The following is a 15,329-nucleotide window of genomic DNA, read 5'->3' as shown; positions in this document are numbered from 1 at the left end:
CTCTAGGCAAGACATTCCATGCAATGGTGTCTGTGATAGCGGTGAAGATCCAATTCAGCTCTCCCAGGGGAGTTCTCCTGTCATTCAGTCTTCCAGGAATCCTACAAGTGGGGAAAAAAACCCAAGTATGTTTCCTATTAAAAACCATATTTTTGTGAGGTACACACACATGCACACCGCTAAGGCTCAATCAAGGCTCACAAAAGACAATATTTCCAGAATATGTAAGTTCTTACACCTGTGTAAGAATTTTTGAGTGATCATATTCTAGAAAAAACCCAATTATTATTTTTTAAACAGTCAGAAAGCTCAGTACAGTTAGAAAACACGGTTCTTTTGTTAAAAATTGTCTGACAGTAACGCATGTACGTCACAGCTCCCTGTTGCTGCAACGTACTGCCTGTTCGTGAAGAAATGCGACCCAGTAAGATTCACCTTATCGTTCCAGCTAGACTATCTTTTAAGTCAAGATCAGAGCATGCATGTGCCTGCTACAGATGGTGCGGCTGCTCGTTTCTGAGGGGCATGTTTGCTGTTTCTTAAAGACACACAGTTTTTCACCCAGTAGTTCTTGGAAAACTTGAATTCATTAATTTAGCGCTTAGCTGTCTACAGATTTGTTGCATCGCCACCAGTACTGCATGCAGGTGCAAATACAGTATCTTGCTAAAAAAGTTATTGAGCGTGATCAGCAGCTTTTCATTCAAACAGGAGACGTTTTCTGCAATTAAGAACTTTCCAATGACTACACAGGCATCCATGGAAATCAGTAACTTGAATGTCAGTTCCTTAACCTAATTTAAGATTTAACATACTGCCCCACAGGAACTCAACAGCAAAAGACATATTCTTTCTAAGTTCTATAAATCAGGCATTACTAAATCCAGAGTGAAAAAGATCACTTTGAAAAGCACCTTCTAATGAACAAACCAAAATGCTGCTGAACGCTGCGCTCTGGAGCCCTCCTATCGCAAAGTCACCGCACAAACCGAGGCACCACATTTTACCCCCCGCTGGCTATACGCACCCATTTGTGCAGGACAGCACCTACTTGCCTAAAAAGTATAAAATAATAAACCAAAATTATGTTCTTTCTATTGTGTTCTTCCCCCCCGAAAGAGAATGAATTCCTTTCCCCTGAAGACTCAGGGGACTGGCAGCGCAGCGCGCGAGGGAAGCAAACAGCAGGCAGCGTCACTGCTGCTGCAAGCTGTTCTGCGACCCACAGCATCTCGTGGTCTTCCTCCATCTGGGCAATATGCATATCTACACAGCCTGCAACTGGGAATATAGTTGCAACCCTAAGAATATAAAAATCGCGTCAGCAATACATATCAGGAGTCTATTTGTGGTGTAGTAAGGTATTAAAAATGCTGAGGAGTCCAATTGCTAATTCTATTAAATATTATAAAGTAGAAAAAAGCGGCACTAATCAATATCAGGGACGGCAGCTTTCCAAATGGTGATCTACTCTTGTCCCTGCTCATACATAGGATATGCAGTGAAAGTGAGCAAAGGGCTGGGTTTTCTTTTAGATTGTATTGTAGATAGGAGAAAATAACTCAAATTCTACAAAAAGCTGAAGTATTCATACAGACATCCCCTTCCTCAAACAAAGCAAAAGCGGAGGGCCAACTAGTGATTCTACCGGGATAATCCAGCTGCATGTTACATGAGCATTTAATAAATAAATTCTTTTAAGTGCACTTCCTTAAAGCCAGAGGGTTATTACAGCATACACAAGTAGCACGGGACTGAAGTAACATTTTGGTTTGTCAAGTGAAAGCCCTTCTGTGACTATACCCGGGCATGCGCACACACACACACGTACGTGTGTGTATATTTTGGCTATAAGACGACTTGCATTTAATAAAAGATTCTAAGAAAACCTGAGTTGTTAACCTCTCTTTGAAAATCACTGCCATCAGTACACAGGTCCCTTAAATCTTGGATTCTGAAGTTTTACAGCAGTAAGCTCACTATGTTTTTAACAGTGATATCTACAGATAAAAGGAACTCTGTGCTGTAAAATTTCCATGTTGCATGAACACTCATCAAGTAGTTAAAAAAAAAAAGAAAGAAAAAAAAAGAAATAAAAACCTACCCACTCCTAAGAAACAGCAGTTTACCTAGGAAAGCCCTAAGCATTTAGGGACAGTAACGCACAGGCAGCCGAGCAGGGATCCTTATCACAAGAGAGTAGCACGGCAGCGTGTCTTGTACAAGGGAGCAAGCAGTGGACAGAGAGGTGATTTTGCCTTGTATTGCTGAGACTGATATTAGAACGTTTTGCTGAGTATTCACATTTTGACATTCATTTAAACAGCTTAAAACCAGGTGCAGAAAAAGCTTAAAAAAAAAAAAAAGGCAGTGAATGAATGACATACAGTGAGAAATTTACGGAGGTCATTCTATCTACCCTACCAAGGAACAACTTGAACATTGTGGATAAACACCTACAAGAGAGAAAAATCTTGGTGCCAACAAATACTTCACACAAGTGGAGAAAGAAAGAAGAGCACTTCAAGGGAAGCAATTCAATCTTTCAAAGGTTCAAGGCATACACACTTTAGAGGAGCATGAGTTATTTGACTCTTCTGAGGAGTAACCCGGTGAAATTCCGTAGCCTGAGATACACAGAAGGTCAGAGCAGACAAACTAACAGTGTCCTCTGGGCTTAACATTTATTATTCTAAGCATCAATACACCAGAGACAACAGCCTGACCAAAGCACATTCAGTGAAGGTGGAACAGCAATGTTCCACTGGGAATCTTGCTGTTCCAGGGTCCAGGATCTTGCTTTTGTAGTCACTCGGATTTATTTCAACCAGGAACTGAACGAAGATCTCATGCTGTATTCGTTCATCTGTAATATGACGTGAGGTCCAAAGGAACTATAGGACCAACATGCAATCTGATTTCTGTGATTTAAGAGACCAAATGACAGTCAGTCTGCTGCGACCCAAAATCCACATACGCACAACACTACTTAACGGAAGAAAAGTGGCTGTAAACTGTCCTTCAGTATCTCTCAGCTTCTGCCTCCATCCTGATCAGCTTTCCTAAATATACTTTCTAATGCTTATTTGCTCTCACAAAAACAAGAAAAAAAAAGAAGAAAAAAACCCCCAAAACCCCAACCACCCAACCAAGAAACCAAGACCAACAGACTCGGTCCTGGGCTGTCATCAATACTCAGACACTCAAATACACAAACACAACCTGGCACTCTCAAGCACAGCTTTTTTCCCCTTGAGAAAGTATCAGAGATAGGATGAGGAAGTTTCAGAAACACGCACCCAACCCGGTAGGACATCCTACAGATTTAATCCTAATGCACCCTGGCTTGCCTTCTGTAACAAGTCTTCAAATATTAGAAGTATCAAGACAAACTCCATGAAGCAAGCGCTTTCTCTATGGCAACTTATTCTTCTGATATGTATAGCAGTATTATTTCCATGCAGGTTCAGATGAAGCATATTCCCTTGTATAAATACAGTTTCTAAAACAGCTAGAAATTAACATCTTATAAAAAATTCCTGTCTGTCTTGATATCAGAGGAAAACTATACATCTCTGAAACAGTGTTTGTTAACTGATCCCCCAGAGCAAGCAGAGGGAACACAAGGCCACACAACTGCTCTTGTGAGGATTTCACATAAATATTTGCATTGCAGAACACCCTCTGCAGCAAAATAGCAGCATTTCATAAGTCAGAATGTTATTAATTAGAAACCAAAGTGATCCTTGCTGAGATTCCCTAGCAAGCCAAATGCTTAGCTTAAACCATTTGATGGCCACTTTCAAGCCAGTTTTCAGTGGAAATAGAAATAGGGGGTTTCACGGTAGAGGTCGAATCTTTACACCAGATGCAGAGTTCTGCGCACAGTTCATACTAAAGTCTCTTTATTAAATGCAGATTGCGAGTTGATATATATCTTAGGGATGGTATTAAGCAGGAATGACAGGCCGAAATCCGAAGTTGCTGCTAGCAGCCCAACCTTAGAAACTCCTTGTGACTTGAATATCTACTTTCTTGGGGAACAAGGTATGCTTTTCATTTTTCTATTTAAAGACTTAAAATAACTACTCATTAGTATACCGATTTTATTTTGGATTTTAAAATGCATTTGGTATTTTTTCACAATACGACTGTCCTTTCTGAGACTGGCTGCAAGATTCATAGAAAATACAGCTACCTATGAGGGACTGCAGTCAAGAAGAAGAAATTAATAGGATGTCATTCTCACATCTTATGTGGCATCAGGTGAGTTCATTTTCTTTCTGCCCTCATACGTAGTCAGGAAGATACTAATTTTGTACCTAGCTCCAGCATTGTGAAGATTAATGTTGTTCAGCGCTTTGAAAACCTATGCATTAGGTGTTAATGGTGAGGGCAGAGCGAGCGTGGGGAATAGCACCAGAATGAAAGGCTATACGTTTCCATAACTGCACAAAACCCTACCAGAGCTTTCAGATTTTGAACTGGCACTAGAAAGCAGCCATTAGAAGGAAATTGGCAGCAGGGCTGTACTCTACGCTGCTCACAGGAATCAATTAAAGTTGGAACAGTCAGCACTATAAATCAGCAGATGAAAATAAACACAACGTATTTTCCGTTCCTAGATGGGACTACTCAAACTCTCATCCCAGAAACCGGAGGACAGTTCATAATACTCAAATGACAAGCTGAGTGATCAGAGGAAGGGATTTTTAACACAGTATTACTCAATGACAGTAGATCTTAATCATCTTTGAGAACTACAGTTTAAGCTTCCAAAGGCAACAGAAGAATGATTCTTAACTCTCAGATTGCATTCAAATATGCTCTGGTGATAGGGACAGTGAATCAGCCGACCATCAAACACATCAGACGAATTCCATCTCCATGCACTAGAACCTAAAGGTACCAACCTCCCACCCCAGTTAGGAGAGCTGCACTGCAGCACCACATTAAAATAACCAACAACAACATATACTAGAAAGTCACAAGAGACATATACAGCAATCTCCTATTTGTTTCTTCACAGAGTTATAAAGATTTATTTGAAATAACCAGTTATGCTTTTTTTTTTTAAACATCATCTATACCCCTCTTAAAGTAGAGGTCACTTTACTTTTGTTATTTTTGTAGAGTTCCACTAAATAAATTTACTTAATGTCATTTTTCAGATAAAATATTTGGGGGTGAGTACATTTCCCTCGTACAATGTGCTCTTTCAAATCCATCCTGTGGCTATAAACTAAAGCTTCTTTTAATTTCTATTTGGGCATGCATCTACACAACCAGAACGTCGCAAGGCTCCAGAAAGTATTTTTCCCTACGAGGAATATTGCTATCGTCTTGGTATCACTTCTCCTGATGTCTTTCACATTGTGCTTTGACAATCAGCGAGAGCCTTGACAGTAAGGACAAAGCAGATCTCATTTGTAAAAACTATTTTTGAGGGAGGGGAAGAAAAGGAAAAAAGGGCAGGCTGTCTCAGCTGCTCGCTGCAATTTAACATCTCTGGACTCTCAATTGCTTCTTCCATCAACTTCCTGACAGACGCCTTTACAGAGACCTAAATCACGGCAGTCTATTGTGAAAAGTGAGGACTACAAAATGTCAGGGTCACTAAAGAGCTCGTGCTAGGCGTAACCATCAATGTCCTTGTCAGAAATTTAGCAAAATCCCATGAATCACTTTAATTACAGGGGAAGCATTTACTTCCAAGGATGTCAGGTTTTCCCTTCCGATGGGCCCCGCCATTATCACTACTTTTGGAATATAATATATATAACATTGGGATACACACTATCATACTTTGACTTCAGAAAATAAGATGCTTTGGTACTGATACATACCTGCGAACATTCGCAATAATTTTAGTTTTGGGAAAGAAAATAACATAAGTATATTTCACTTTTCACTCTTCTAGGGAAAAAAGGGAAAGCATATACCACAGCAAATGGTGTAACAGTAATGCAGGCAGGATATATGCTGTGGAAATCTCTTGAACTGGCAAGAGCTGCTTAGACAGCATCAACACAGTTAACGTGCTCAAAGACAACATGTCCTCATCACAAAATAACATGAATGATACAGGCGTGCCGTGATTGGGCTCCTGAAACCTTGGCAAACTACTTGAGAAAGACAAAATGTTTGAGGTTCTTAAATTATTTGTTCAAGAGTGCTGTAAAGCTTTGTACGCTAGTGTTCAATCCTGTCATCTCTCTGTATAAAGATATGAAAGAAGTGTTGCCATGAAAACCATCCTTTTGAGTATGATCTTCACTCTGTATTTACAATAGGCTTTGCCTAAACTAGAGACTGATACCCTGTAACAATGGTGATAAAATTAAATACTCCATTTCAGTAAAACCAGATTTATTATGGAAGAGAAACTTTTCAGAATAACATCTTCAAAAGCAAAGTTTTTCTTCAACTCAAGTACTAACGAGTGACATATTACCAACAGGTAGGGTGGCACAGCATCCCTGTTATACTGTGGCTAATAATACTTACTAAAACACATTCCGAAATATGCTCTAACACCTTTACTGAATTTTCTAGAAGAAAACAAAGGGGCTAAAAGCTGCCTAACCTAGGTCTAAAGGCAAACTAAGGCTGCAGTATTTCAGAATTCGGACTAGCACATGGTTGATTAAATATCTGCAGAGACTTCTTAACTTGTAGCAGCTGTGATGACACAGACCTGCTACAGAGACCACGGTCCTGTCAACATCAGAACTATCATTCTGCCTTCAACTGCCTTTAGTCGCTTGCCCAAGAGGCAATAGTATTCATCCCTGTCTAGTCCTGCTGAAAATAACAGAACTTTTTCCTTTTAATCAAATGCCTTTCTCCGTCTAGTTACGAATCTTGCTGATTTCTGCCAAGCCTAAATCCCAGCAGCTCTGGCAGTATTTCCTTGCACTGGGTAGGCAGTGTATTTTAGAAGACAATATGGTATCTTGTTGGAAATACAATTTCAATTTAGCATTTGGCCTTATTTGCTTACACAGCAACAACTATTTTGTTTATTTAAACACAAGTACAGTCAGTAAGATTGTTACCATACTTCCACAGTTTTTGTCCTTCTGACTTTTTCAAACAAACCATCATTTCCAGTGACTTTCCACACAACAAACTCTCCTCCGAGACTGATGTGCTCAACTTCAAAGTTAGCAACAAGCTGCTGTTCGTGTTAAAACTTTGAGGGGAAAGTGCTCCAGCAATACTCATTTAACCCCGAGCAGTGACCGGGGCAGCCGGGACCAGGGCGCTCTGTGCACTGCCCATGTACCCACCACACTCAGCCTGACCTGCTGCTCTCGGTCGCTCCGGTCCGGTCCCGGGCGATGTTAACCTAGACCCCTCCAGCCACAACACGCAGTATGCCAGCCTGGCAGAGGAAAATTTACTAAAAGGGACTGGAGTAGCTGATATTTGCTACTGGGGTCACCTGGGAAAAAAAAAAAAATTATGATACTAACCAGCTGCCCTCCTTCGCCTGCCCTCCAATTTACCATCCTGAAGGCAACTGATTAGCTAAGTTCTGACAGCATGCACCAAAGGTATTTGTTATATTACAGTATAATTTCTACATTTTCTCCAACTACATTACTTTTGCTGTGTGATATCTTGGGATTTTATTTTTCCTACTTCATCTTTAAATTGGCCCCTACGGAACCATTACTCATCAATAATCAATAGACATTAAAGCGTTAATAATTTCCAGTCTGTGACATCCAACAATAGTTAAAGCGGAAACAAAAATTAATTTTAGTCTCAAGTTTGTTATTTCTAGTGATTTTTATAAATGGATTTTGTGCTGGTGAATGACAGCCTAGAGATGGGCTCTCTGCTCTCAGAACAGCAACAGCACACGCTGCAGCAAGACGAATTTCTCCCACACCGCTCCTGCCTACGTGATGCAGAGCTGACATTCAGAAAAGGTCCTTTGTCACAAAACCCTGACAGCAAGGGACCAGGCTCCTTTCCAGTTGTGAAAGTGAACTGTGGTACCACATTCACGTGGTCATTTGAAAAGCCTGTCTTCTAAGCGGCCCCGCCAGAAGCACGAACAGCTCTCAGGTCACCAGCATTTTTGTTCAGAGAAAGCCCTCCTCCTGCAAAATGGACCCAGGGAAAAAATCCCAGGAAAGCAATGTACCGTTCTTGCTCCCCCGAGAATGTGATTTCAGGAGAGGGAGCCTAATGCAGCAATATAGATTAAAGCATTCTTGTACATCACTGATTCTGGGCACCCAGCTTTGTATTCCCACCCTCCACCAAGTTAAACCATTCCTTAGGATTTTTTCCAAAATTTTCAAAAAGCAGAACAAAGCCCCAGCTCATTTCACTCAGCAGCCACACAACAAGTTGTGCCAGCACAGATGACGGGATGGCTTGTGATCAAGCAGAAAAGACCAACCAAGGCAGCAGGAATGCCCAACATTGATGCTGCCACTGAAGAGTCTTACAAAGTGGCAGCCAGAGGTTCCTAAATTCCTAGTACTTCCCCAACATAATTTTCCTTCCTTTTTTTCTTTACATTTTACTGTCTGGCTCCAGCAAAGATCTTTATTTCTAAACTAGGGATTATTTTGGCTTCATCTCAGAAGATCTGTAATATAAATGCACATCAGGATACACCACACGTTTATTCATCAGGATGCTGGTTTAGCCTAGATAATTAGAAATCTGAGCCCTTCAAAGAAGGGTGCAGACTAATTTAGTCTCAAAGTCTGCAGCTTAATTGCAATATAAACTCTTTCCCCCGTTTTAAAGACAACTAAATTATAAATTACAATATACATGCAGGCAATCCAGGAAGTATTCTAGGCCTATCTCGAGACTGTAATAAAAACCATGTGTTTTCTACAACTGATATATGTAGCAGATTAAGATGATGAGGTTTAAATATTTGATATCCAGAGGAACCTACTTCTGGCACGCTTTCCATGAAGACAGCCTTTAAAGAACGCATGTGTGCTGTGGTATTAACCAACAAGAATCAAGAATATTGAAGAAAATTCTTTTTTTGCCAGTAAACCATTATTTAAAGAGTATTTAACCCTCAGCAGCAGATCTGAGTGTTCAGCGAAGCTGATTCTTGAGCTACCTGGCTCAGACCTTCATTGACCCTCACCATATGTTCTTTGATTAGATACACTCTTGTAGCAATCCATTAACTGCAATTAACATAATATAGTCATTGTTCTGGAACACATTTATCCAGTGGCCTGAGGTGATCTCAGTCCACACTGATGACGAGCCCATTGGTTCAGGAAGAACTTCTGCTTACCTTTGCTGTCCAACAGCCAGACATGGCCAAAACAACATCCCCTTCACTCTGCCCATTGAAACAAGTCAGGGAACTACATACCTTTCTACCACTAAATAGCTTTTAACTTCAGGACCACCTAACCTTCTCACTCCAAAAAACCCTGTTAGCACACCTCTGGGTACGTAGGCAAAGCAAGGTTAACCCCTGGGTAGATTTCCTTCCTGCTTCTCATCTCCTTAAGCCAAAAGAAAAACAAAACCCATCACATTTTCACAATGGCTTTCAGAGAAAACAATATCCAGTGGTGGACCTTGTCCTAGACTGACACATCTCTGAAAACCACTCTAACACTTCCGTTGATAGACGTGGTCCTGTCTCTATTATTTTAGTTGTAAACTGAAAAAATATTTTTATTTTGGTAAGATTAGTGCCTCTGAAATACAGCTTTACAAGAATCATTGCTTAGCTTCCCCAACTGAGATGAGATAGGATAATCAAATTTTCACATATAAAATTAGCATGATTAAATACCTAAATACTACTGATGAACCTGACTATTCTAAAATACATATTGTGGAAGAGCTAGTAGTATTGAGAAGCTTTTTTAACCTCATCTGAATGTAAAAAATGCAAGTTAACATGGAATGATTTACTAAAGCAAAAACTGAACAAGAAATTTTAGCTGATGCAATCTTACCCTCATTGCTTCTGCTATAACAGATAATTTGCTATTGGCAGCATGAGCAATGAATGATTGCTGCGCTTCACTACATTATGCAGAAGCTTATTAAAAAACAAGGAAGTATGATAATTTATTTCTATTAAGAATTCACGCTTATTATCCAGATTCCTGTTCTCCTAACTCCTTTCAGGACGCCCTTCAATTCTACAGTTTTCATCTTCGACAGAAGATGATAACTGGACTCTGGACATCCATGTGTCAGAAGAGTTATAATTAATCTCAACAACAGTATTTCTAGAGTCAAAATTTCTCAGAAATTGAATGAATGATCTTTAATTAATCACTCCCAGACAGTTTGTGTGTGGGTATCAATGTTCCAAGAATATGCAGGGAGCAGAGAACTCCTGCATCTAGTGGCTGCAAGCATCTACTGCCCTGTCCTTAAGAATATGCTTCCCCTAAAAAAAAAAAAAAAATTAAAAAAAAATCTTAAACCAGCAAAGACTACAGTGGACAATTATTATTATTTCAAAGTCTACCTTGTTTGTATAAACTGAAGTAGAACTTGAAGAATAGTTGTCTTGGTTAACCAGTTTGCCTCAGCTACTGACAACCAATAATTATGCTCAAATACTGCTTGTATAAAAGGATTATAACATGTTTCAATGGTGTCAAGTCTGAAACGTAACACTATCAGACAAAGAATAGTAGGAGAGCATAGTGATGAAGAGACAAACAGTATTTTTGGTTAAATGTTTTTCTGTTCATTAGTTGGTTTTGGTGACGTGGTGTGTACAGCTCGCAGGGCTGCGAGCACATCTCCTCTGTCAACGCTCCCATGGTCAAAACCCACACCGAAACCAGCCACACACGTGGCTTTTCAGTGCTGGACTTCCAGCAACATGACCACAATCTGTGTCTGCAGTCGCCATTTCTCTGGCTGGTCCGGGATGACAGCACGAGCGGTGAGAGCTACGGGACTCCGAACTCACCGAGCTGAGCAAAGCCCCAGCGCAGCCGTAATTCCTGGCTGCGGCACCGCTCCCCGAGCAACTGCTCACTTTTATGGCCACTGCTTATTTCAGCAACACACGGTAAGGCAAGAAATGACAAATACCGTAGGTGCAGACTCTGCAAGAAGCTTTCCAAAGAAATTTCCTCGCAGACAAACAAGAGAAATGCTAGAAATAATGAAGAAATTAAGAGCAACAGGAAAAAAAAAATAAATCATAAAATTTGGCTTACTTCTCTATTAAATCCAGTGTGACTCCTGGCACCAGTCTGACACTCTTCTGCATACAGAACCTGGGGAGAAGAGAATAAAAATAAAACACACTAATTGAATATTTAATGACAAGGTTCTGTGGAAAGAATATGGAAGGAGGTTTCTTTATTACAGTGCTTCTGCTTTTAAAATGGTGTTTGGGTAGAAAACTTTGCCACAGGATAATAAGAATCAAACAAGGCCCTCAATATTTGTCACACTCATGATTATGCGGCGATTTCCATCGTCAGATGTCAAAACTGGGGTATTGTAACTGTCACGGTGACAAGTTTTCCAACACATAGCAGGGGGAAAAGGGCTCACAGTCATCCAGCACGGTCTCTCGGGAGGAGCAAGACGACAGGAGAGCCGAGGAGGTTTATGCTTCTGGAATAATGATTAGCGTTGGCTGGGTTTCCCTGAAGAGATTTGGCACTGCAGGCAGGAAAGTGAGAAAGGGAGGAAACGAGAGGGATACATCAAGTTCAAACACCTCAGTTATTTAATTAAAAAAAATGCTGACTCCATTTCCTCAGCATTATAAATACCACTACTTCAGGAACGCCGGCCCCGGAAAGTACAGGGTCCTGTTAGCACTACCACTTGCTGCGCCTAGAAAATCCCAGAGTCGCTAAACCCAAGCTAGTGTGGGAAGACAGCAGGACTGCCGGCCCAGTTCGAGCGCTTGTCTCCCTCCTCCAAAACTCTCGGGGACATGCTTTGTGGCCCAGAGGGCAGAAGTGGGAAATGAGATCTGGGAAGAAAAAACAGCAAATTCAACTTGAGAAATTACTTCCTCAGTGATATCACTAGCTTCCCAGCATTTCAGAAATCTACTCTCTGTTGTTTAGTGAAGAATTTACCCATCAGTGTAATATAAGTTGGTATTTAACCCCTACACTTCACTCCGCACAGGAACAGAAAGCTCCGTGGGCAGTGCGGTACCGGGAGGGCTCGGCTGCCCAGGAAACCCACCTCCCGCATCCAGCGGCGGCTGGAGTTGCTGCAGCAGGAGCCTCTCCTTTCACCAGAGCCACGATATCCACATCCAAAAGGCCCTTCCCCAGGTAAAGGGGAGAACAATTCCTTCTTTAAAGGCAAGATGTGCAGAACTCATTTCTGAAATCTTGAAGACCCTCCAGTTTTCTTGTGGCATCCCCTGCCTGCAGGACATCCATTATTGCCACGAACAGGGATGGGCTCTGAAAAGCTAAGTGGTCTCCAGGCTGCTTTTCTGATACGTGTGCCATCCACCATAAAAAAAAAAGTCATAAAGCTATCTATGAACACTACAGCGGGATCCCTATACAATCTGCTAAAATATAAAAATCTTACAACGCTGCTTTACAGAACCACACAGGGAAATACCCCTCTCAAACAAAGACTGCAGGCAGAATTCAGCACGGCAGAATTAGGTCATTGGAATCAGGCTGGAGTCTCCCTACAGACTAAGGATGCCAAAAGACTTTCTAACTCCTCTGCTCAATGTCTCTACATTACGACATATCTGAAAGAGGACCGTAACAGAGCCAGCACAGCTTTGTACTGTTACATATTTGCTTTCTATAAAGAAAAGAGAGTCCCACCTATCACCATGTCACGCAGTATTTTGTATTTACTTCAGAAGCCTCTCATCCGAGCCATGATTTGACCTAACCTCACTCACTTAGCAATATTTTACAGGCTCACAGATTAATAGGGCAGCACTGCACACTGTTGCAAGACACAATGTAAAAAAGATGAGCATCCTAACCCTGCTCAGCACAGCCAGTCTCCTCTGGGCCAGGCGGCAAGAGTCCGAGAACTGATGAGCAGGCTCTCGCCTGGCAGCAGAGCGCATTTGCCACAGGGCAAGCAAATACATTAGCCTCCTTTTTGCAAGGGTTTCTCCTAAGCATAAGGCTTTTGATTACAGCTTGTTGGATTAGAAGCAGAAAGCTTGCCCCACGCATGCAGACATTCGGGACACGCAACAGGAGGAAAGCCAGTATGCCAAGCGTTTCCTACAACAGCAGGATAGGCACACCTTTGAGGGTCAACTATAAACAGGTATTTTCACATCTAAATGTGTTCTGCAGCTGTCATTTAGCACTTCCTTAGGAAGCTGCTAGTATCGCACTGTGGGCAACATGTAAATAAGCTTAGATTTCAGTTATTTCATTTGAGCTCGTGGCTCCTCAAAGATGACAAAATAAAACCAGATCGCATTTGACTAGTGAAAAACCACCCTTTCTGCCCTGACCGTGGATCTGTTTGATATTCACCAGAACGGCAGTAAAGCAGCAAGTGCTTACTGCTTTTGTATGTACCGGGCCTGCTACAGTAAAAGCCCCCACCATTGCCTTGAATATTTTGGAAGAGATTAGTTCATTAAAACCCCATTTAACCAGTAGCAGACTATCTGCATTTCCTTTCTAACAACCACTGATTGCCAAGAAAATGTACTCGTAAACAAAATGTTCCTCATCCTGTATCTACAACCCCCTTTCATCACTCCAAGGCTCTAAATGTGATGCCTCAAGTGATGGTTGGTGTCATCATCACAAACATCAAGCAAAATACGTTAGAGCTGCATGTAAACGTACCAAAAAATGCCAGGCAGTAAAGAAGAAAACTAGAAATACACATAACAATGCTCAACGGGGTTCTGCTCAGATATCACAGGAATATTTTGAAACTCAATTTAGTTTCTCTAAATAAATTTGGGACAGAGGATTGGCTCTGTTAACCCTACAAAATCTCACACAGAAATGCAAAATAAGTACATTAGAAAAAAAAATACTTTAAAAGTTTGTTTGAGTTGACCCAACAGAAAATCAGCTGTCACAGGTCAAGTTCTTTTTTCCATGCACTTACAAGCTTGCTATATTAGCTTTCTGGTGTACAAACTGCATATCTGAAATTCCTGAGTCTAAGCAGTTCCCAAACTGCTTGTTTCTTTTTGGTTTGGGGGTTTTCCAGCACTTTTCAGGAGCCCTATTACTCTTTTATGAGTGGGACTTCATGGTTCAAAGCCATAAGGTCCTTAAGACAATTTAGATAAGCAAAGCCTTCTCCCCAATGTGTAAAATCCTGAACATATAATTGCAGCTTGTTTATGTCTTAAGGGACTGATGATAATAAAAGCATGTGACGCACTACTGATCACAACTTCCAATATAGTTGCTTTTTGCTTTAGACAGCGTGAGACACACAGATCTGCGTAAAACAGTGCACCAAACATAGACTAATTTCTGCCTGTTTCTGCAATAGCTGCGTCTACTTCCTGATTAGTGCACATCAGTCAAGATTAACCATCCACATAGCTTATCTCTAAGCTTGCCTCATATATAGCTATATATAGTTATAACATATATTTGGAATACGTCAGCTCACAACAGTCACTACACATGAAGTTAGTATCAAGTTAGCCAGAATTCATACACTGGATTCCTGGAATTGTCAGACTGTCATGAAGAGTTTCACGCACCACATTCGGAAGGGCATGACTGACCTGTGTGTCTCTTACCAGCATCAATTTTTCTTCCCCTGAAATTAGACTGAAGTGGATGCAGCTGCAACCCCGTTGGATAAGGGATTTTGTCCATCAGTTGTTTACTTAAAATACAGAGCACAAAATGGGATGTATAGAAATTTACTCATCAAACTTCTATTTGCCCATAAATTCAGTATATGAAACCTCATTAGCCTGTCAGTCCAGAATTGCAAAAATGTTTTATTTCAAAAGCAAATCTGCGGGATTCTGGATCAGCTTTAGTAAAAGGGCTAGACTGAAGTAAAAGAGAAGTTTTAATGACAAAGGTTTACATCTTTACTTTTGGTTAACTGCCTGCTTTAGGATACCAACATACGGTTTGCATCAAACAGCTGGAATGCAGGAGGAGGGTCTGGCTTTGCAGGTATTATGTTTAACAGCAGCAAATAACAAAGCTCCACAAGCAAGCACTTATTATTTACGGGACTTGGATGGATAAAAACACAACCATAATAATACCAATCAATAGGGAATATCAAAGGAGAATAATTTTCATCAGAGAATAGAGGAGAATTTTTTGTGTGTGCAGTAAGCAACACATGTAATCATTGGATTAGATGTAGTAGGAGATGCT

General features: G+C 40.9%; 1 protein-coding gene across 3 annotated transcripts in view; it reads right to left on the bottom strand.

Annotated features, from left to right (window-relative positions):
• Positions 1-15,329, bottom strand: part of RPTOR (regulatory associated protein of MTOR complex 1) — a 162,010-nt gene that overhangs the window by 84,342 nt on the left and 62,339 nt on the right. For all 3 annotated transcript variants that reach the window (XM_050908318.1, XM_050908319.1, XM_050908320.1), the window contains exons 7-8: positions 11,202-11,261; positions 1-101 (exon numbers count right to left, since the gene is read on the bottom strand). In XM_050908318.1, coding sequence (XP_050764275.1) covers positions 1-101; positions 11,202-11,261 — 161 coding nt within the window. The remainder of the gene's footprint in view (positions 102-11,201; positions 11,262-15,329) is intronic.

The sequence above is a fragment of the Gymnogyps californianus genome, chromosome 19 (assembly GCF_018139145.2).
Source record: "Gymnogyps californianus isolate 813 chromosome 19, ASM1813914v2, whole genome shotgun sequence".
Lineage (NCBI taxonomy): Eukaryota > Metazoa > Chordata > Aves > Accipitriformes > Cathartidae > Gymnogyps > Gymnogyps californianus.
The sequence above is the reverse complement of the archived record's forward strand: the minus strand, read 5'-3'. Positions and strand labels throughout refer to the sequence as shown.